The 23,554-nt window shown below is 37.5% G+C and overlaps 1 protein-coding gene across 1 annotated transcript in view; it reads right to left on the bottom strand.

Annotated features, from left to right (window-relative positions):
• The window catches only part of CCDC60 (coiled-coil domain containing 60), a 65,415-nt gene that overhangs the window by 38,183 nt on the left and 3,678 nt on the right, over nucleotides 1-23,554 (bottom strand). Inside the window, exon 2 of the mRNA XM_075167277.1 lies at nucleotides 779-862. Coding sequence (XP_075023378.1) covers nucleotides 779-862 — 84 coding nt within the window. The remainder of the gene's footprint in view (nucleotides 1-778; nucleotides 863-23,554) is intronic.

The raw sequence follows: 23,554 nt of genomic DNA, 5'->3' as shown, positions 1-23,554 counted from the left end.
CATTTTATTTATATTTACAAGGCCTGAATTGCTTTGGGATAGATAGCCACAGACTACACTGTAACTCTGCACTGTTGTATGACAGGCCTAAGTACACATTAAATAGAACATACACTTGGGTGGTCTTGGATTAATGAGAACAGACTCACCACAGTAACTGTTCTGTGATGACCAAAAAGTGGCGTTTAACTAAGATTATCTCCAGGCCTTTCAATATTTAAAATTGTAGGTTAAAGTCATACCAGGCAAAGGCTGAAAAACAGGGTATAGGCTAGATCTTCAACAACTGGTAATTTGTGCAGCTCTGCGTAACACCCAAAGGAACAGCCCTTTCAGTTTCAGGTTTTGAGATCTAAGGATGTGCAATATTGACTTATGTACTTTAATAAAAATATGAACTTTTGAAATAAAAAGTCATTTTGAATGTATTAGTAATTTCTGTGCTAAACTGTAATATAGTTTAAAGGTCAGTCTTCTAGAATTGACACATGGAATAACTAACACAGCTAAACTGAATTTTCAGAACACTATTTTTGCCAAATTACAATAGAACCCTACATCTCACTCATCTGCGATTTTTTCTGATACTTTCAGGAGGAGTTTTACTAGACAAAACCTATGAAATGTTCATCAGTCAGAAAAAGGCTGGTTCCTTATGTACAGTAAGGCTTTAAACCTTGAATTCAGCAAAGTTATCTATATGAATAATTAAAACATTATGTTTGTCTATTGCTGCCTTTAACTCCATCTTGAATCAAAGCTTCACCAGTAGTCTCACCTCTGGATTGAGAGAGTACTCATTACTAGTAACCTCAGCCACTTCTTTGGGTGGTTTTTCCCGCACATCTTTTTTCACCGGTTCCTAAAAAATGAACAAAACCATGTAACCATATTTGAAATACTGCTAATTAGCCATACTGTAGCAGGTCATAATTTTCAAAATTAAGTGGTGCAAGTAAATTCTTCTAGAGATGCAAACTAAAGCAAAAGTAATGGCTAGTATAAAAATTTAAAATGTCACTAAGTAACTTTTGGCACACAAATAGATTCTTATATGAAGTACCTGCAGCCAAGCTATTGTGCGGAATGCATACATGCTTTCTAAACTACTATGCTTAAATACTTAGAAAATGTAACTTTTCTCTTGGAAGACAGTTATATAGAGTACTGTGTCTAACAAAAAGAAAATCCAATTTCCAAAACCAGGAATAGGAAATTACTTACCTGTAATTGCTCTTCCCTGAAGATATGCACTGTGATAGACCACTATTCCTGGGTCTGTGCTTTCACCCACAAGGAAGGCACAGACTCAAAAAAAGCCCTGAAGTCAAACACAAGCACACTTTTAGTCCTCCTTCAACCATCAATTTATTCAAGTGGAAGGAAGACATATTCCCTCCTATTAAAAAAAACTGTATAGGTAGATTAATAAAAGACTTTAGATCATTCAGCAGTGTATGGTGTTCAGGCTAAAAGGATAAGAAAACAGCAAATCCTTCCTGCACTGGTTTTAGATCAAATAGCTCCTTTATTGATTCCAAGCAAAGCAACGCTGGAGGCCCTAGCAAGTTGCATCCATATAGTCAGGGCAGAGCCAATGTACAAAAAAGGCTGAAGGACTGCACAGCAGGCTCAGAGCTGCGGATTAAATACCTGCTATGCTGTATAGCTTTTGCACCACAGAGCAAAACCTGGAAATATTGAAGTATTAAAAAAAAAAAATATTAAGAGCAGAGCATTTTGCTTATTGGAATCTTGACTTCAGAAGGCACAAAATTCTTTCCAAATCTATGTTCTTATGTAACATTCAGCAGAACAAAGGTTTAAAGTGTAAGGAACAGTATCTTCACTCACTGGAGAACTGCAAACACCAATGTTCTAATATAATGACTGAGGCAGCCCACAAACAAGTAGAAAACTGGGGGTGGGGAACAAACCCAAACCCAGAAATGGTACTAAGAGGAAAGTAGCTGGAATGAAGATTTTCTGCAGAGTATAAGGATGAACTAATGAAATGTCAAAGAGAAATCTGAAGGCTCCACTATTTCATGCATTTGGGGTGCACTTCACCAAGACTGGTCAGCAGCAGAGGCAGATGACACGTTGACATTGCTCAGGAGCACAAGTCTTACAGAGGGCTACCAATGCACCCGAGAACCCGCCTCAGTGATTGAGAAAACCACATTCACGCACTAAACGAGAGAGGAATCATTTTGCAGCCTGAGTGGGCATCCACACTTCACCTATAGGAAATGCGAATCAGAGGAGATTACCAGGGATGAGTATGCTTTCAGTATGGAGAGTCTGTTACACTGAACTTTAGGGAAAATAAAATGTAAGTATTTATCATTACATAAATTTAATGATCAATATTTAGTATATTTTTTCCAAAGATCAAAGTTATTTATTTTAACCATTTGTAGTCAGAAGCAGATTCTGAATACTAAATGTCTATCTGTGAAAACAGGCTTTCAAAAGTAGGCTGGATTTTAGAAATGAGTTGCCAAACAAAACCTTTTTTAAAAAAACCAGAAAATCATTTCCAGCATAAGAAGTCTGAAATATTCCTAACTACATGCCTGTATATTCATGAACACAAGTGATCTATCCAGAACATAAATAATGCTAAAAGACAAATAATTATTTATTTCTTCTGATTTACCCTTCTAAATTTCAGAGTACTCTTAGAGGTAGAACGGTGCCAGACGGACAGAACAGAAGACTCTGTAGGTGAAACACCTTCAGAGAAGCTGGTTCAGAAACAGTTTGGTTTTAAAATCGGAAAAGTTTTCATATTTTGGGCAATATTTTATTTATATCAGGGCACACATTTTTTTGAGAGTACAATGAAAAAATCCAAGAAATTCTAAGTATTTGGACATCCTTCAATCTTCTTTCTCCTCTTCTGTTACTATTTCCCTATGGCTATCTTCTCTGCAGTGCATGTCTATTTGTACTCTCTAATGCTAACCACCACAGCATCATCCCAAAAACCGTAGACTTGTGTCAGTTTTCTCATCTTCTCCACCAAGGGAGTATGCAGCAGACTGATGCTGGTGGGACTTTTTTTTTTTTAATTGCACACATTATCTGTATTTAAAGAGAAAGCTAGAAGAAATCCGATTTGGACTTTGGTAGAAACATCTTACAGTCCAGGAACAGCAGAATTTCCAGTCTGCTTTGCTCCTGGTGCTTTTTTTTTTTCCCCCAGAAGCAGCAAAATGTTGGTAATGGCCAGGTACCATTGCTTTTACAGCTGGCAATACCCTGAATGACATGATTAAAACCAGCTGAGAGTCTCTCAGAATAACTTACTACTCAAGGGAAGGAAGAGTGGTGGAATGTAGCCCTAAGGTTTCAATGGCTTGAAAGCACCAGTACACTGACCACTAGTATAGGGTCTGGAGCCATTTAGCTATATTCATTTCAAGTGTCTAATGCCACAGAGCACTGGAGACAAGTTTTCTGAGGTGCGACATTTCCCTGCATCCTACCTCTGGCCAGCCAGCTCTGGCAGTTCACGAGGAAAGGAAAAAGAGCTGTGAGCCTACCTAACCTCTGCATAGTTGCGCAGGGAGGGAGGTATCATGTACACCATCCCCGCCACTCAGGCACTGATAATGTGATTCAATCAGCCTTTATCACAGAAAACAGAAGGGAATAGCTTACTTTTCTACAACATTATCTTTCATTACAATGTCATGTATTGAAAAGGTGCAATGTGAGCTTAGAACTGTAACAGTACGTAATTATAGAACAGTAGAATTCTATCTTTTTAATTTGCAGTGCAGATATAAAAAACAGAAAACAATACTGGTATGTCTAATTTGTTAAACTCAACAGTATATTATCATGACAATCTGAACAATCTTTGGAGTTTGGATGTTGGGGTTTTTTTAGTGTTTCCAACTTATGAGGACTTTCATCATAGTTAATCTAATTTGCTTTTAAGCCATCAAAAGGCCTGTTTCAGTGATCATTTCCTGCTTTCATTATAGTGAAGTAAAAATCTCATACAACTCCATATGTAAGAAACAATAGTTTTAAAAAACAAACAAAAAAATCATAAAGTAATATATGAAGCGTCATCTTAAAGTGAGATTATATGAGGAAATGACCCAAAAGTTTTCCATGAAAGTGATTACAGTCATATTTCTTGAGATCACATCCAGCAGCTCTAGGTACAACGAACTACAGAAACACTGCAGTAGGTGGAGCTCGATGCCATCTGATTATCTATAGCTCGCTCCTGCGGAGCTGGAGGTGACCCCTTTCAGTGCTATCACAGGTGGCTGATGGCACAGGAAGCCCTGGCATTCCTGCTTACTGCCTTAGACAGCTCTTTGTGTGTCCTCCTCACCTTTAGAAAGAAAATTGAAGGCTCTTAAAGTATTTTTGGATGAACTAATGCTTTTGAATAGCTTGTTTCAATCGCAAACCACTGCCTGCAAACGCTCTAGATTTTATCCTAACAGTTCTCAAATACTTCCACTTTCTCTTCTAAATAATTCTGGAGATTAAAAATTGTTCAACTCTGACAAATCCTTCCTTTTATTAAACATTCTCTCCATTTCATACACCTGTCATCTTTGCAGATGTCATTCTGTAAGTTTTGGGAATTTCCAACTTTCTTCTCCAAATCTTATTGTGGAAATAGCCTGAGTTGGTGCCGTGTATGCCATTTACAGATGGAGAGTCAAGGTACAATAAACATGCTTTTAGGTTGTACATTTTCAAATTTTTTGTTTAAGCTGGTGAAAGAACCTGTTTCCTTGGCAATTCCTGAAGTTTTTTTATTCTGGGTAACTCATTAAGTTTAGATGTTATTGTCAAAAATAGCAGACTGACACACCTATTGCACTCTCCTTCCTTCCAATATATCACTTGAATAGGAGCATTGTGATTACATTTGCAAACTGTGAATGTGTTTTGATGAAAATAAATCAGCACAGCCTCATTATAAGCCAACATTTAGTCATCCAAACACAAGATCAACCTGGTGAAATATATTTTTTAATTTTACAAAAATGTTTAGAAAGCTTTTGTGAAGCACTATATATAGAGATGACTACTGCTGTTCTGCAGGTGAGACTCTGAATGTTGAATTTTACAAGCAGTATTCTGGCCAAGTACTCAGAATTTTTTTTTCCCTATTTCTTCTACTGCTGCTGCTCAATACTGACCCTTTCTGCCCTTTCACTAGATTGTGGGAACATGGAACAGACATCAGGACCAAAAGAGAATTTTCAATTAAACACAAGACTCCGAGGCAAAGGACTTCACTAAGAAATATTGTAGAAAATTAAGATTTCTTTAAGAGTAATGCTATTTTAGTGCTTCAGCTTAAAAAAAAATGCCACAACTAAATCTGCAGATATAAATACATATCAGTGTCAAAGACAAGATACCCGATTTGCTAAGGTTGTGCTGTACCATATCAATAATGCAAAGCACTTTACAGTTGAGAATCTCTGTTGCCAGGAGGAACACTTGATAAGAGCTATTGCAGCAGCCTCCATTCCTTGGTCTCTGGCAGAAATGGTCCTGATATCGACGGAAAGGGGCACTCATCCCACTGTTTTGCCATGGGTAGTTTTAATGAGTGAGGGAGTTCCAGCCCTGTTAGGTCTCCTTCTCCACACCAGTGAACACATTACTGTCAATACAGACATATCAGGAAAATGGAAGGAGGCAGCTGAAAAGTGAGAGAAAGGTTGTCTGCTAGTGAAGGCATGAGAATGAGATTTGGAATAAGTAGATTCAATTGCACCTCGGTCAGAAATTTCCTCTGACATCCTAAATAAAACATTTAACACCTTATCCCAGCCAGCAGAAGCCTTTTTTTTTTTTGACTACAATGAATTTTAGTACAAACTCCACAGCTCATTGTACCTCTACTCCCTGTGTCTGAAATGGGAAAAATAACACTTCTCTTTCTTAGCGTTTATGAAGTATTCAGATATTATAGTGATGGAAGGCATATGTACAGAAGGACTGTTTTCATGACAAAACCAGCTCGAATAGCTTGGTATTGTTTATTCCATTGATTTCCCTCTGTTTATCATATTCCTTGGGGAAATGCTTTTTTAAAAATTTTCTTGTCTCCAAAGAATAGTTACTTAATTCTGATAAGTTTTGTAAAATAATTGATCAAATTAATCTCAGTTGTAATACCATTGTTGTCAGTGCATTTACCCTACAGTTACTTTTAACCCCTTAAGCAACTACCTTATTTGAACTGCCATCTATCAGTCTCCATAAACTCTTTTCATTAAGATCATTTGGAAAATATGAGATTTGAAAATTTTGAAATGTGTCCTTGGATGTCAATGCAAACAAACAAACAAAAATTATCACTTCTGTATGACATCTCTCTTTATGCTGCTTATATTTCTGTCTTCTGTTTCTGTCATTTATATGGTCTCTGGGCAACATGCCAGTAATTTAGGTATATGCAGTACCCAAAGCCTTTTATTCACATTTTTGGTTGCATACTGGCAATGAAAATATCACTCAGCCTTTGCTAATGTTTTCTACATATGTTCCCCTACTGAAGTCAGAATTACAAACGTTCTCTCTAAATCTTTTTCCAGAAGACCAAATGTCCCAAAGGCATTTTGGATCGCCAAAAATCCATTCTACTAGAAAGGAATGTAATCTGTGTTAAACTGAAAAAAGAAAACCCTTTTGCACCACAATAGCGCTCACTTCCTTCTTGCATTTAGTAGAGTTTAAAATAGATTACAAAAGTGCTGAAAAGACCCTTTAGGCACAAAGGACACTCAGAAAGCAGAAACAGCTATAAACATCTCTAAAAAATTAGTTTCTTACTTCTGCTAGTCTAACACAGGTTTTCTTATTGGAATGCTATGCTAAAAACATGAAAGTTCATGAACCAAGGCAGAAGTACCTAATAAAATTATCAGATCGATATCTGCTACAGCACAGAGTCTCTATTCAATCCAAAAGCAACAAACAAAAGAACATGCTATTCTGTTTTATTTCATAGTGAGAACAAAGTTAATTTGAGAAGGAGTTGGGGGAAGACACAGCTGGAGAGCAGAGTTACCAGCCTCGGGAAATTCAAGGAAATGTAATTGAGAACAAATTATCTCTTTAATTACTTTTGACCAAATCAATAAAAACCATGGAGTAAGAAGCATGATGACTGCCACCTGGTAGAGGACAAAGAACACCAAAGTTGAAAATTACCACAAAACTAAACCACAGCCATGATAAGAACAATCAAAGCACTTCTCCCTTACAGAAGAAAAGAAAAAAGAAGGGTGAGCAATATTAGTTCAATAAACAAGCAGTGCATGCAGAAGTTAATGGTTGTTTTTGGCCACTGCTTACTGTTCTCAGCTGTGAAGATTGTTAACTCTTTACTGTGTTTGAATTTCAAATTGTCCTGTCATTACTCAGGGATCAAAAGAAAAAAAACACCCAAGACCTCCTGTCTCCTTCTGAACTTCCATAGTTTCTCCCATGCTGGCTTTTATTTACTAGACATCAGTGTAGAATTATTTACTATTTAAGTTTGTTAAGGTACAGCACTTACTCTTGTCAGTGTGTTAATAAAAAAGAGCAAAATCTTACCTCTCCTTTGGCTTCATTGCCAGATATGAGTAGTAATACTCTCACCTGGAAGTCACAAATGTGCAGATAAGCATGGCTGGCTCCGAGTGTGATGGATGGGACATAGTCTTCTGGCTAGGCAGAGATGGAGGGACTACAGGGGCTATAACGGCATCCAGTAGCAGTGAAGACTCCAAAGCCTACCTATCTATAATACTTACATGATCCCCATTACTGTAGTACTGTAGTAGTTGAGCAGTTTACCACCTTTAAGACATTAATTCTTACAACTTTCTTGTCAAGTAGGAGTGTGGTATTATCCTCTTTGTATATATGAAGAATGAAGGTAGAACAAGATAAGTGACTTGTCCCTGGTCACATACAATGTATACAGGAAGAGCTGGGTATTGAAAGCAGGTCTGTGAAGCCAAAAGCTTGCATCTTAGTCTGGAAGTCCCAGATCCCTTCCCACAGCCTGACTGAATCTTACAGCATTTCTCACTGTCACTGAAGAACATTAAAGGTGGCAAATTTCTAAACCTTCTCCTTTCTTCTCAACCATGTTTTAGTTTAACATTCCACAACTGTTCATGTGGATGTTGAGCACTGAAGTCAAAGTGGATTTCAGATGTGCTGTTGACACCTTGCCCTCTACCTCTTTTGGTCTTGTGATCACTTGCTTTATTCTGCTCCACAGCAGACCCAAGTTTAGCTTAGGATGAGATAAAATTCTATTGTCTAGTAGAAACTAAATTTCACAGCACCAAGGGAGTAGCATCAAGGTGGCCTGTAGCTAAGTACTAATTTTTCTAGTATGTTCTTCTGCTTCTTTCTCACAGGTCCTTATAGTCAGGAGTTACTTCAGCTGGCAATGGCAAAGGACTGCAAAATTATAAACTGGCTCAGGAGCCTGAGACAAAGTATACTACTGTGTAATAATCTTCACACTACCCTGTGTTGTCTGAACAGCTTAAATAAATGTTTCACAGAAGTACAATTAGAATTAGCAAAAATAGAGGCCTTAAAAACAAAGTCAAAAAAGGCAAAGAAATTAGGTAGTTTAGGAAGATGGCAATATCTCAATGATTTTTAAATAGTAAACTGTCTTTTTGAGATACACTCTTTCCCTAGCAGTAACTAATTCCTTCTTCCTCTTCTGCCCAGCTTGTACCTTAAATACTTGGATAGACGAAGTCCTTCACACACACAGGGGTAGTACTTCAACCCACCAACACCGGTTATGTGTAACCTCTACACAGCAGACACAAGACAGGATGGCGATGAAGGATCAAAACAGCAAATGAAGTGCCTTTGTTCTCCAAAACCACAGTCACATTAGGTAGAATTTCAGAATTATTGAAAATTCAATATTACAACACAATTTTTCCCCCAGGAATATATGTCTCAGTTTTTTAATAGGTTTGATTAAAGTGCAGACATGCCTAAAAAGTTATTTACTTTTTCAGTGGAACAGATCTGACTTCTTCTAAAAGTACCATCATTGGCCCAGGAAAAAAAAAAAAATCTCAGAAAGATGAGCTACTTCCTATTTCACTGTCAGACCTACAACAGAAAAAAAATTCCAGTGACAACATAGCACAGATGAAGTCTCAATGCAGTGAGATATGCTACATAGGCTAAAGCAAAAGAAACTGGCTTTGGAGTCTTTTTTCTTGTAATTTGCTGTAGCCCACTTAACAAATAAATGGATTTGGGGCCAAAACCATTATCATCACTGCATCCATTCCCACCGAAATGTATTCCCTGAAAGGTCCTAGGAGCAAACATGCACCCCTCCTACTGTTTTTGTCAATAAATAGAAAATCTTATTCTGCAAAAACTGTTAAGCGAGCATTTTTCATAAGATCTAAATTCATTTTAAACCCCAAAACAAAGAAAAACACATTAAAAAATACAATATGACAGGCTTCCTGGCACAATTTTCTCAAAAAACAGCTGGCCAAGTATGCTAGACTCACAAGAAAGAGCTGGCTGTGCTTTCTAAGGGACATTATTTCAAACAAACTAGATCTCAGAACTCAGAAAGAAAAGTTGTCTTAGTTGACATAGGGACAGGAAAACTATTGGTAGAAAGAACAACTAATTATGGTTAAATTCACCTCTGGAAGGAATTGGAGATGCATAAGCAAGCCCAGCTTTGCCTTTTAAACAGAACACACAGTGGATCAGCCCCAAGAACTTCTATCTCAAGCTCCGAGACAGTTACTTTCACAACTTCTTTTAGAAAACCTCTTTCATGCAAGAAATTTGAGTTCAGAATTATCAGTTTTATGTGGGTGATTGTTTTACTGATGTCTCAGAATACTTGATAGCTTACATTAGTAAGGTTTATCAGAATTCATTGTATCCACCTGTATTTGAGTTTAAAAAAAAAAAGAAAGAAGAAAGGGCTTAGAGAATTTTTCTGGTACTTAGAGTCAAATTATGGGATGTTAAGTTCCTATGTGAGCTAGCTTTGTGTCTACCTAGCACTTATTTCTAGAATGTCTCAACCTGATGAGTTATACTTATTTTTTCCCCACATAGACAAAGCCAGACAAAGTCTGAAAGCCTTCTGATGTGAACAATGATTTGTTAGAAGCCTCATAGTGGACCAAGATCTGATCTCTGGGCAGCCAGACCCAGAAGTGGTTCACGACCTGCATATAAGGACAAGGTGATTTTCAGAAACGGTTCTTAAAGGAGGATGGGCAGGAGCAATGGAGGCTGGGAACAGCAATGCCATGGAAAACCACATGTTTATTTGATTAAATGTCTTAGCTTCCAGAGCTGTATGACACTGGTTGCTCACAGACAGCATCTGCAAAACTTCAAAGTTTATATCAAAACAAATGTTTGTTTGACTGTAAAGTACTAAAGTGGTACAAAACATAGTCATAACTTCCATTATTAAAAACTGGTTATTCTCAGGTGACAGTAGAATAAGTTTAGGTGCTTGTGTGTGGGCAACTGAAGAGCTAGAACTGCGATAATCAGAAGTCTAAACCACTATAATTTATTGTTATTTCAGATTGCATGACCGTGTTTGCTTGCAAGGAGTATGCCGTAATGTGTTTTACCAAGATTTTTCTCTAGAGAAAAGCTGTGAATAACTGGAATAGCCACAGTGATTTTTGCTTGTATTTTCATACTTACAGGACACAAAAATAAGCCAATAATACTCATTTCTATCCTAGGCTTTACTTTGGCTTTGGCATAGTAAAAAGAATGGACATTACTGAACCATTTTCACAGTAAAACTTTAAAAGGTCTCTTAGTAATGAATGTTCTTCCTATGCTGGAGACTGAGGGTGTCCTATTCAGGATTGTGCAGAAAAGATCCACCTTGGACTTCTCCAATTATAGATCGTTTGATTTACTCAGAACTAAGCTAAGGAGCATTCAGTCACGTGAACGCACATACTTACCAAAGCCCTGTTGCAGTAGACAATTTATTTGGTCCAGATACCTAGTTTGATAAGAAGCTATAAAGTCTAGCGTAGTCTTAATCAGTGTGAAAGATTCTACTTACTTTATTTAAAGGTCTGAGAAGTCTTAGGGATATGTCAAGAATCTAATTTCTGGACAATCCATATGGATAGTCTACAATTAGCTGTGACACTATGACACATTCTAGTGAAATAGCAGTGTCTTAGTCTTAGGATAAATGCTTAAGCTAATGTGTTCTGTTTCATAGCTCTGTTTTTTGTTGAGTAATATCTAAACCTCACGTAACAGCAGCCTGAAAGTGTTGGAAAGGCTGGACAGCAATACTGTGGTTGGAGAAGAAAATGTCAAACATATAGGGAAAGATTAAGCCTGAGCTTGTTAGAGCAATTGTTTCACTTGTGTCTTCTCAGCTCACTAGTGGCACTCTAAATGTTGTTATTCTGGGATCACAGTGACTCATGTTTCTGTAGAAGATGATAATGGAAAGCCAACACTAACAGAAAGCTCAGCTGATTAAACATCACTTCCTCCCATCTATGGCTTTCCTAAGAAAACTTGTGTGGAGGAGAGCTGTGCTAACAGATTGCTTTCTAAGTAAGAAATCTAAGTGAGTTATTACTCAGGCCAAATAGTTATCAAAAGCAACCACTTTTTTTCCAAAGTGGTAGCTGATATCTGTAGATCTTGAGCTTTTGGCAAACGAACATTACATCCATTTCAGGGAGGGGGAAGGAAGTTTTTTTTCCAGAGACAGCTGAGACTCAGTGACTAGGAAAAACAAGATCCTGCAAAGAAATGTTAGAGAAGTTTAGTAACTGTAATTCTCTTCCATCATCACAGTATTTTAAAGCATTTTTAAAGGGATGCAGCTTTCTAGCCACATCAAGGAAGATAATATCCTAATGCACAAATTACTACTACAGATTCTCTCCTCTAGAATGCAGACAGATTAATCAGAATCTCTAAGCAGATTGGCAACAAACTTTTTGTTTGGTGTTACTCTGCATGTAGTGATATACCTAAGGTCAGAATGTAACCTTCCATATGGAGAAGCTAGACCATGAGAATAATATAGTAGGATCATTATGGCATTTATCTATCATTTCTTCAAATTTTGTTTTGGCTTTCAAAACTTAAACTTCTACATTTATCCTGCATAGTGTCTAATCTTTTGGATATTCTAAATCATATTTTAAGAATTCAGATGGTTGAGTTTGTATAATGAGAAATTTAATGACCTGTAAAATGAACAGAGTGCATCTGCCAGCCCCAAAAAAGTAACCTTTTCACCACATGCATGTCACAACATGGGACTGACAGTTCTATTGTTATTCTTCCAGGCAGCCACTCCTATTGCTTCCCTGAAACAAACATGCATTTTTGGATGCAAGTTGAAGACTAAGTTTATTAACATACTTAAATATTTCTTAAAATATTTTTCCAATAACACTTTAAATAGAATAAACAAAGAGTATACAATGGTTGCTATATAAATGCACATTCTCCCCAGGTAAACTAAAATGCACATTCTCCCCAGGTAAACTAAAAATACAAAGTTTACAAACAAAAAGATAACCAAATTCTGAACCACCATTTAATTTCACTTAAGCATATTTTTGCTAAAGGGTCAAATTCTCTGCTGCAATAAAGATCCTAACTGAATCCATGTTTTGACAGGGATGAATATGTTCCATACTGCAACAGCAGAATGAATGTGCATCCACAGACTGGCTGGCACCAACTTCATCCATGATGAACATGAGACAGATGAACATGTCCAGAAAAGGATCTTAGTGGCTGTGTTTTATGCAAGATTACAGAGTATCCTTTAATCTTGATACAAGTCCAAAACACCCTTTATATCTATACCAAGGTCCTAGCAAACAGCTCTGCGTGGGTTTTAGATATAACATACTGAACTAAAAATGCCCTTTTTTGTTATCTATTTGTAATTCTTACCAAAACTTAAGCATGCACGCACACATCCCCCTCATTTGTTCCTAGTGTAGGCTGGATCATCAGATTAAGTTAGCTAGCATTCCGGCATAGATTTGACTAGGTTATCTGCAAATAAAGCCCTATACCATTTTATCTGTGGCTTAAAAAAAGAAAGTATTGATATTTAGGAACTACTCTATACTTCTTGTAAAAGAAGTTCAGTCCAAACTGCTAACATCTGACACATAAATAAGGGAATAAGCCACAGCTAAACCATCAAAACTTGACTTTCCAAAGGACAGCTATTTTCAGAAGTATTTTGTGATAGCCATGCCAGCTGCACACACAGACTGCATTACATCTGTGGCCCATTCTCCTTAAGCATTGTCTTTGTTTTGATTTCCTATTTTGTATTCCATTAGTTTTAAGGCTGTATGTCATACTGCCATTAAATCACTGTTTTCAAGCAATAGCGTCTTCCAGCTGACCTCAGAGCAAAACAGCACAAAGACTTACATTCGTACCATTTGCTGTTACAACCAATAGGTGCTGGAAAGCCTTACTCCAAAGCCTCTATCTTACATAGCTAACTTGCTCTGACCTACCAGTTATTGTCATGCACCAATTCAGATCTCACATAGATAAAGCTAACATTAATTTAGGAAAACAGCTGAAAGTGAAATACCTGAATGGAAAAAAAATTACATACACAATATGTTACCGAAAGCAGCTTGCTTAAAAGGGAGGATTCAAACATTTCTGATGAGCTAATGGAAATGGCAAAGTGACTATTTGGAAAAGGTTGGGGTTTTTTTTGTTGGTTGGTTGGCTTTTTTGTTGAGTTTGGTTTTTTTTTTTTTTAAGAATCTGTTTTTATCTGCTTTCACTAAAAGATGAAGTGAGCTCACTTGTCAGCAAGAGTGATTTCTGGCTGTCAGACAGCAAAGTTGAATGGATTCCGTGCTGCTAAGCTTTTAGAAAAAGCCAGGAAAAAAAAAAAATAAAGCTTTCACTGATGAACCTAGATAGGGATCACTAGGATCCTGCCACAGTTTAATTTCTCATTTTTCATGGATTAACATCATTGTTTATAGTTCAGGCTGTTGCATAGTGACACAAGCTCTAAACAGGGTGACAAGAAACAAACCCAACCAAACAAAAAACAATTCCAAGACATAGCAATGCCTTTGATGGGATTTTAAAATGAGCTTATTTTACTGAAATCCACCTATGAGCTTCACCAACAATGGCAGCATTTGTCAAGGCAGAGCTTGCGGATGAAGTGCCTGAGAACCCTCCAGTGATGGTACATCTGTCTGCTCAGAGGATTCAGCTCCCTGAACTGTAATGAGCAATTTGTCTCACAGCTTTGATCCACTGTCAGTTTAGCTGACACTGACTCCAGGAATTAATTTCTAACATTTCAGGGTAACCTAATAAAAAAAAAATTGAAGCAGTGTGTGGTAGATATCTGTAGATAACCTATCACCTGCTGCAGGTGTTAACAGAAAAGTTAAATGTGTTTCTATTATAGTACAAAGGCTCTCAGTTTCTTGAATACATAAATACATAACCCTAAGACAAAGTATCAACAAGGTAAAGCAGCATAAAGGACAGAATGTTTTAACCATATGCTCTAAGCTAATACTGTGTTGGTCCTATGTATTTGAGAAGCTTCCTTAGAGAAAAGGCTTCCATTGTACAACTGAACAGATCCTTTATTTGAACAATCTGCTCACTTTGGAAAACAGGTTCAGAACTAGAGGGAGATCAGTTTCCAAGTTTTGAAAACCGTCACAATGGAATTAGACTAGAATATGTTTGTTTTGTAATTACACGACATTTGTTACAGATTTTCAATTATCTTATCAACGTAATAAATGCCATGTATAAAAGTCATAAATACTTCTAGCTCCGGCATAACTGATCAACACTAAGTAGAGCAGTAAATACCAGCTTTAGAAAACATTTAGGAAGGGAATATAAACTCTCTTTAAATTCAGTCCTACTGTTATGATGTCATTACACTGAAGATTGATTACAATCCATCTATTTCAGTCTGTTCTGGGCAAAAATCTTTGTCAGTAGCAAACTGCCACAATGTTGTGGCTTAAGGTTGTCATACTTGACCACTGTGAACCAATGGCAGTCACACCATTCTTCACCAGCCAGCCAACGAACCTGCCGATATCATTACACCTGCAAGAAAGTACTAGTCCTAAGAGTTACCAGTGACCAGAATTCCAGACCTTTACTATTTCCTATTCCCCTGTATTCAGGCATGTGTCTGGCAGTAGGTTACGTGCCAGGAGGGGAACATTGCTGCTGGGCTCTCACGTGTGACTTGTGGGGAATGTTTTGCATGTAGGCTCCACAAGATGATATTCACCACCTGCAGTACTGTGTCACAGCCTCTCTGACATATCCAACATGGCCAGTTGGCAGAGCACAGATCAAGATGACCAGGAGCACCTGGCAGCTGGGGTCAGACAGTACCACAAATACAGAAGGTATCAGTCTAGTCATGAGGGAATTGGAGGCATGAACCATATGTGTGAGTCTTATTCTCAAATTGTCAGACACAACAGGTTTGACTTTCTGCCTTTAACTCTCCAGTGGAAAAAAAGATAACATTTATCCTTTATTTTTAGGCTATAGTTACGAGATAACTTCGTTTGTTCTTAAAATAAATAGCTCCCCAAACAGCAGGGCAAACAATTAGCTATGAGGATCATTTGTTATCTAATAAAGCTGTAAGTCTTCCTCTGTCTGAACTGGGAGCTAACAGATTCAATGGGTACAGGCAGTTAAAGAATGACTTTGAGGGGAGAGGGAGGAATCAACGGAGACAGAGCAGAGTTCAATAACAGGGTTCCTGAAGCACTGAGAGGGAAACATTGACACATAGCGGGTGCTGCCTAGGAATCCTGGACAGATCAGGATCCTCAGTATGGAAGACAAATGAGGCTATCTGATCACCGAGAACCATTGGTTGCACCTGCAGGAGTGAAATGAAGCACTGAAGCCAAAACTGTTGAAGTAAATATATTTCAGACTGAAGTACTGCAGTCCAAGGACTGCTCTAACAGATGAGGAATGACATGATTTCACCCTCCCAGAAGTGCCACAGGCATTAGCTCAAGGCCAAAGACACAGTAGAGTGCACTCACAGCAACTAGGATTGGCCAGAGGCTTCCGTGGGCTCTGTAACCCATCTTTAATTTAATTAACTTTAATTGCAGCAGAGAAAATATTATAAATAACCAACAGCTTTGCCATCTCTATTTTAAACATATGGATTGTTATCTGGAGCCCTATGTAATACAGCTAGAATTTGCTTTTTATGAGTAAGGAAACTTACTAAAAAGTCACAGTCATTCTTAAAAAGGGAAGATTTGTAATGGATGCAGCGTATGAATGACCGATTACAAATTTAAATATGTCACAACAGCCTTATGAAGCATCTTTTGACCTTTAAATGAAATTGTGAAGGTGTGTATGAAGTTAAATGCTTACAGACCAAAATCTAGCACTGATTCACTGTGCCTTACTCCATGATTACTCCACTGAGGTTGATAGACAGGCATATGAAATATCTGAGGGTTCCACACCAATAAGGACTGTGGAATCTGTGTTTTGTACCCAGTAGATTAGCAGAGAGCACACAGAAACCTTTTAGCAGTAAGTCATTGAGGAATTAAGTTAAAACCTCCCTCTTAATACACCAGAAAAACACGTTCCAGGCTACAATACCACAAACAATGTCACAGCCTAGTTTTCACAAATAACACAAAGTAACCCCTTTTTCAAAATAAATAGAATCCAAAGTAACTTTATAACTACTACCTCCTTCCCCAAACCCTGCTTTTGAGCTCTTAATGTAAAGAGTGACAGTTATATAGCTGCCTAATTAACTTGACTATTGTCCCCTAAAAATACCCTCTATCTTAGCTCTCCTTCTGTTGCAAATAGCATAACATTAATTTAATGGAAAGGTCACATTATACTACAAGGAATGTGGTGACATTCCATTATGTCCTTCTCTCCCTGCTTACAGTCCTCCCCCCCATTGCTGTTGTGCATTCAACACTTTCTATAGGCATTTCATGAATAATGGGAAGCTACTCTAGCCATGGAAAGTGCTGCCTTCCACTGCTTGCAATTTAAGACACATCATTCTACAGTCTCAAGGAAAGTGAAACATCACCAATGTGATTTTACACAAATGGTTTTTCCTCTGCAAGCCAAACTCAAGCTTTAATTATTATGCTTTTTCCCCTCACTGCTGAATGTCTTCATTCATTTTGCCTGCACAGAGAAATATTCCAATTTAAAAACACATTTCAAAGTTCTTGCATTCAGATCAACTTACCCTGAAACTATTATTTTCTATATGAGAAGGATGATTCCTCCTCTGTCATGTAATGTTTGGGGGGAATTATCAAGGAATTGGCTAAACTTTAACTTGCTTGAACTGCTGTCTGCTCACTTAAGTTCACCTCTCGTTTTTCAACCGGATACATTATTCTTCATCACTTTCTATCCTGAACACTCAGGTTGTATTGCTCTGCTCTGTTGACCACAGTTAACCAGGGATGGCTGATATGACTTCTACATTCAGCCTGCAAAGTGCTTGTGGCATCATTTGGGCTAAAACTGATCTATAAATATATTCTCCATCCTAGAAACGAGCACAACCCAACCTATCTACAATTCTAGTCCTGCATTTCTATATCACTTACGATTTCCCCCTCGCCATGTGAATATAAAAATCTCCACGTTGTCCATGCTCCCTTACCCCTAATTAAATACCTACCACTTCCTACTACTGATCACATACACAGAGAGGTTTCCAAGTTCCATGTGCGCAAAAGAGCTTGGTTTTCCCACCTGAAACATCTTCTTACATTTCTGGTACACATACATTCATTCCTAACATAACTCACTGAACATTACATTAGAGAAATCCTTCAGTGTCTGGTAAGATCAGCATTAACATTCCTTTGTGCTATCAGAGTGACACAAAAGAGTAGGAACCAGAAACTCATCCATGAATTACAAAGAGTGTTAACCTTACTGTCCAATGCAAGTCCTAAACTGATCATATCCATAAACAGTAACAATCATTTATTTCTTACATAGCACTTCTAGTCAAATCTCAAAATGTTTTTTCCTATTCTCTCCCAAAAGTGACCATTTGACAAAGTATTACCAGTTAGCAAAAGTCATTTTTAACTGCCACACTGCAGCCAGGGGAGCACTAGGTTCTTAAATACAAGGAATAGTCTATTTCTTTCATTATGTAACCTACAGAGTATTTGTATGCACTATTTAAGAGAAGCAGACCTTAAACCTGTTAAAAATCTAATGTTTTGAATATTCACTGTAAAATGTAACCTTTGTAACACACTTCTCTCCTGCCCCAGGCATGATATTGCAGATCAATTCCCAAACCTAGGTGAGCAATGCAATTCGCTATAATGACAACTCAAGCTGTAATCACAGAAGTGTAATGCACCATGACTATACCAGCAGCCTGACATTTGGCAAGTTTACTAAAACCTTAATAACAATGCATTATTACATTTGATATGCTTCCCTTAATTCATTTCGGAAGCAGCCTTTAGGAACAGAAATTGAACTTTTGAAATTGATTAGACTGTTTTGAACTTAATAGCGTGAAGATTGTGTGGACCTTACCAGTTAGCTGCTGTTCCAGAGATATGCCAAACTAATTCAGTGATCATAAAGCCTTTATTTTTATAGACCATAACATTTTCACGTAGTTAGGCTCAGGTCAGGATTAGCACCTAACATTTAATATTCATGTTGGAAAGTATCACTCTTAACCAAATAAAAAAAGCCCGATCTGAAAAATATAGTTCCGTAAGCATATGCCCTATCTCTAGTCTCATTTATATCACCATTTTTGTTTCACACTCTAAAAGACAAAGCAAGAACACCTGCAGGAAAAACCAAGAGCTCAGGAACAGAAAGTTCTTCACCACAATACCAGGTTTACATTTTCCATATACAATTAGCTAAGTTAATTCACTTTTCTAAGTCACTTTCTCCAAAGGTACAAGAAAGGTAATGATTGTCAGTCTCACAAGGCCATGAAGAAAAACATTTCAACAAAACTCTCAGTACACAAGTGCTTACATGTTATGGTTAACAGTAATAAAACCAACTACTTCAGCACTGAAAGACTGCTGCTTTTCTCAAATAGCCAAGAATTTCTAACAGACACGTGACTACCGTGGCAGAGTAAGTCACAGATAAGAATAAAAAAATGAAATTCAGAAATTCTACATCAACAACAGCTTCACTATGCCTGCTAAATAATCTCAAATACTTGATTGGCAATGTTGTTATCCTCTTGTTAGAATTACTGCAATATGATGTAATATTTCCCTGTTTTGTCCATGGACATGTACAAATACGAATTTTAGTTCCTAAAAATGGTGACTGACATTTTTCAACTTTTAGTAAGGGCTCTTCAAAATTAAGCCCAAGTTAAAAGAAATATATTTATGGTTCAGGCTAACAAAGGGGAATGAGCTTAATTAATAAAACTGACAGTAGCCAGCATATGGTCTAACAGCCTAATCTGATGTAACATGTTGAAGAAGACAGAAAACTATCTGCTATTGCAATTCAAGCACATATCCAAATTTGATAAAATATGTCTAAAATTGAATTTTCCTTCTTATATCATTTGCTCTGTTCTGGTTCTATCTATGACAACATCATTATCTATCACCTCACTTCACAGCTTCTGTTTATCTTTCATTCCACTCCTCCTTTTAGTACCACTCTCACATAACCAAACTGCTCCAGACCACTAGTTCAGTCACCTAAAGCTCTACCCTCTTCTCTTAATCCATAGCCAAATTATCCACAGTCTGCTTATTAACCACTTTCTAATACACCCTCAAACCTTATGCATTCAGGGTTACTAACATTTAATAACGTGTACATAAAAGCAGCAATATAATGGTACATTATCTTTTCATTGCAAATGTCTGGTGGATCAATGCCTCCTTGGATGGGTGAAAAGAACGTCATATGAGAGAGAGACACGCCATTAGGCTGTTCATTTCCAAACATCCTCTGAGTTTGTCTTTTGCAACAAGAAACACATCTGTTACTATTTTTAAAAAGGAAAATTAGTGTAGCATTATGCTTGCTAACATAGTTCAAGGATACAGAAGACAGTTAAAAAAATACTTGAATAACTCATTCTATTTACTGGAAATCAACATTATCCATAAAACATGTACAACCAGAGTTTCACTTGCTTGTTGCTAGCAGTGACCCTGGTGAAAGCTGGAAGTGTACGTCAGCTTTCATCATGAGAAGTGACGCAAAGATGTCACCTCAGATGGATAACGTGCATGAATTCTGTTCTGCCTGATGATTACCGTGCTGAGAGCTTGCACACATAAGCTATCAATAGAGGTTATGGAGCCTGTAAGAAAAGTCATTGGTATAACACCCACAGTTAGTTCCCCCCATACACTGAGCGGAACAGCTACTTCCCTGTATGTTCACTCCAGAAAGAAGAAAAAAACCAAACACCTCAGCTTGTATCTGGTTAACAAAGAAAAAAAACAACACACAAACAAAAAACCCCACGACACTCTTACCTAACAAAAACAAGAAAAGGAAACTAGAGAAGGTTAGCCAAAGAAAAACTATCTGCAAAATCCACCTATGTTAATTAGGTACAAGAAATCTCCACGGAAACCTAAGTCCGGCATACCTGTATACCCATTGTATGGTAGGCTTTCAAATGGAAGCATCACACACTGCTAACAAAGTCCTTCAGACATTCCTTAATGTACATTCAGCCAGGTCTCTCAGAGGCAGAAAACGACGCACCCTGTCATTTCCATAACAAGCAGTAGAATCTTCCTTACAATTCTTACAATTTCTGACACTATGAACTCTGAAATTGTAATCACAGTGTCACTGTGCTTGCACCTGTTTTTTTTGTTTTACATGCTCTGTACTTAACATCACTAATACGTTTTGGCAATAGCAAAGTGATAAACCGTAGTCAATTGATAAAGGGCAGTTTTCCAACTACTGACTTTTCTTGCACAACCTATTTCTTTCTCTTCTGTCCTGGAGCATTTCTAGCATGTAGGCTTATGGCCAGCTGTAAACTGTTGTGACTTTAGAAAGCAAGAAAAAGCAAAAAAGAGAGGAATAATTTATTGAAAATTAGAAGTTTCCCATATTAACTGCGTTGCACTCAGGAAATCTATTTTGTTCATGATCTGCAACAGATAACCAAGATTATGCAAGCCATGACACAATCCATATAGCTATTGCAGTGGAAGGGTAAAGACAAACATGGTTTTGCAGATGCTTTTAGTTTTCACACTGATTTTCATAGGGGGGCATGCACTTCCATCATAGCTTCAAAAAACGAAAAAAGAACTTGGGCATAATTTTGTGTTTCTCATCTTCATTCCCAATTTTTCATCAGAAATGCACAAGGACAAACAAGATAAATTTGGATCACTGGAGAAGCTGAAAGCATGACTCTCACTGCTACAATCTCTTCTGTACCCTGGTTCTTGCTTGTTCCCTTTGTTCTGTCCAAAACACCAGCCCTTATAAACATTGTAATTCCTGAGCTGACAGACTGTCATGCAAGATGAGCCTGGCAAACCAGTACAAATAAGGGAAAAAAACCCCCACAACCTTAAATCAAATATGAATTAACCCCTGCAAATCAAGCACATCTCAAAATTCTCACCTTCATGCTGCCAATATGCATTTTTTAATTGATAAAGAGATACTCAAATGTTTACCAACAAAGACTTTGTTGGTAAAAGACTTTGAGACCACCTCTAGCAAGCAGTAGAAAGATGTGGAAGGGTCCAATTTCACCAGCCAACAATCTACCAAAATACCCCAAGAGATACTTGAATCTGAACATCACTATCAATGCTTTGGCACTTCTGAATAACAGCCTTATATTCTACCCGCTGCCTTATATTCTACCTCATACAGCTAATGCAGAAAAAAATACTCTAGAAAGCATTAGTATTTTGTAGCTTTTCACTTTCAAAGCCAGTTGAGTAGTTAACGGAAAGAAATATTGTGCTATCCTCTCTCTCACTAGCATTTTGTTGAAATTTCACATTCTTCAAATAGGAAGTTTCAAAGTATTTCTGAAGCTTCTTCTAAATCTATAATAAAGTTGTTTGTTTTTTTTTTTTTTTTTAAAAATGACTCAGGCATAGCACTTCTTAGATGCAGCTGTGAGACCGGGGTTGATCAATGACCATATATTTGTTACTCAATCTGGAAAGCATTAGGAGTGTCACTACACCCGTGTAGTCTGGCCTGACCAGTTTCTCCATTTTGGAGACACTAGGAAGACAACCCACCACTAACGTTTTCCTGCTCTTCCCAGAGCAGTAAGGAATTATGACTGACCTTGCATCAGAGACCTGGCAGGAAAAAGGTTCTTTGCATTATAAGTTCTGCCTTGAAATACATGTTTTTAGTTTTCTGGAAAGCAAGGTTTTAAATTGGAAACCCTGACAGATCTTTAACTGCAGCAATAACAAATAACATCAGTGTAATTTCTCTTGAAAGAAATTGCTCCGTTTTCTTCTCCAGTTTCCAGCTTAAAACCTTTCATTGCTGATGCTGTTGTCAATCTTATCTTGTGACCTATTTACCCAAAGCACAGAATTACAGAACAGAATTTTATGACAAGTACAGAGCAGGCTTTGACATTAATAATACTCAAGATTTTGTGGACTTGGATTGGTTTTAGGGCTTGGTCAGAAAGGCCACCTTTCTTTCATGTAAAAAGTCTACAAGCAAACTCAGAGGTTTTGCAAATGAATTTGTCATAGCAATTAAGGGAAAGAAGCTATATAAACATGATAAAAGGTGACTAACATCACCATGCACCGTTACATTAAGGAATAAGAAAGAGACCTTTAACACATTGCTCTGAACACTTACAAAAAAAATACTGTCTAGATAGCTACATTCTTTGACTTTCAATGAATCAGTACTGTCTGCAATGCGCACCCGACCTTTGAGAGAGAAGGGGGGAAAAAACTCAAGTAACTTCCAATTATTTGTAATGGAAGCTCAAAGGACTATCTCACTGTATGAGTATGGACTGATAGGAACGCAACGCAGAACCAGGCAGCCCCTCAGGGAGTCTCGTCCCCTGCCCCCCCAACAAGTTTTGAAAAGGCAAGAACCTGAAATCCATTGGGAAGATGCTTAGTGTAGCTGCTCTGGTTAAAATATATGGCCCATTCAACTTCTCAGGGTTCTTCTAGTAAAGATAGTGGCAGGGAGCAGATTACACATGTAGAAAGTCACCACATATAAAGCACATCTGAAAACACTGAGACACTATTGGGGATAAAAGTTGGGATAACTGGCAATTTAAAGCCATAAGGGTCACAAAATCCACATCATTGTGAAAGCTAGCCACTCAATTATGCTTGGATAATACAGGATGGGTAAAAGAAGCCTCCTTGTTGTGGGTTTTGGGGGTTTTTGGTGGGATTTTGTTGTTTGGTTGGTTTTTAAACAAAAA

Source organism: Calonectris borealis, chromosome 18 (genome assembly GCF_964195595.1).
Source record: "Calonectris borealis chromosome 18, bCalBor7.hap1.2, whole genome shotgun sequence".
NCBI lineage: Eukaryota > Metazoa > Chordata > Aves > Procellariiformes > Procellariidae > Calonectris > Calonectris borealis.
Note: the sequence above shows the minus strand (reverse complement) of the source record. Positions and strands in the feature narration are given on the sequence as shown.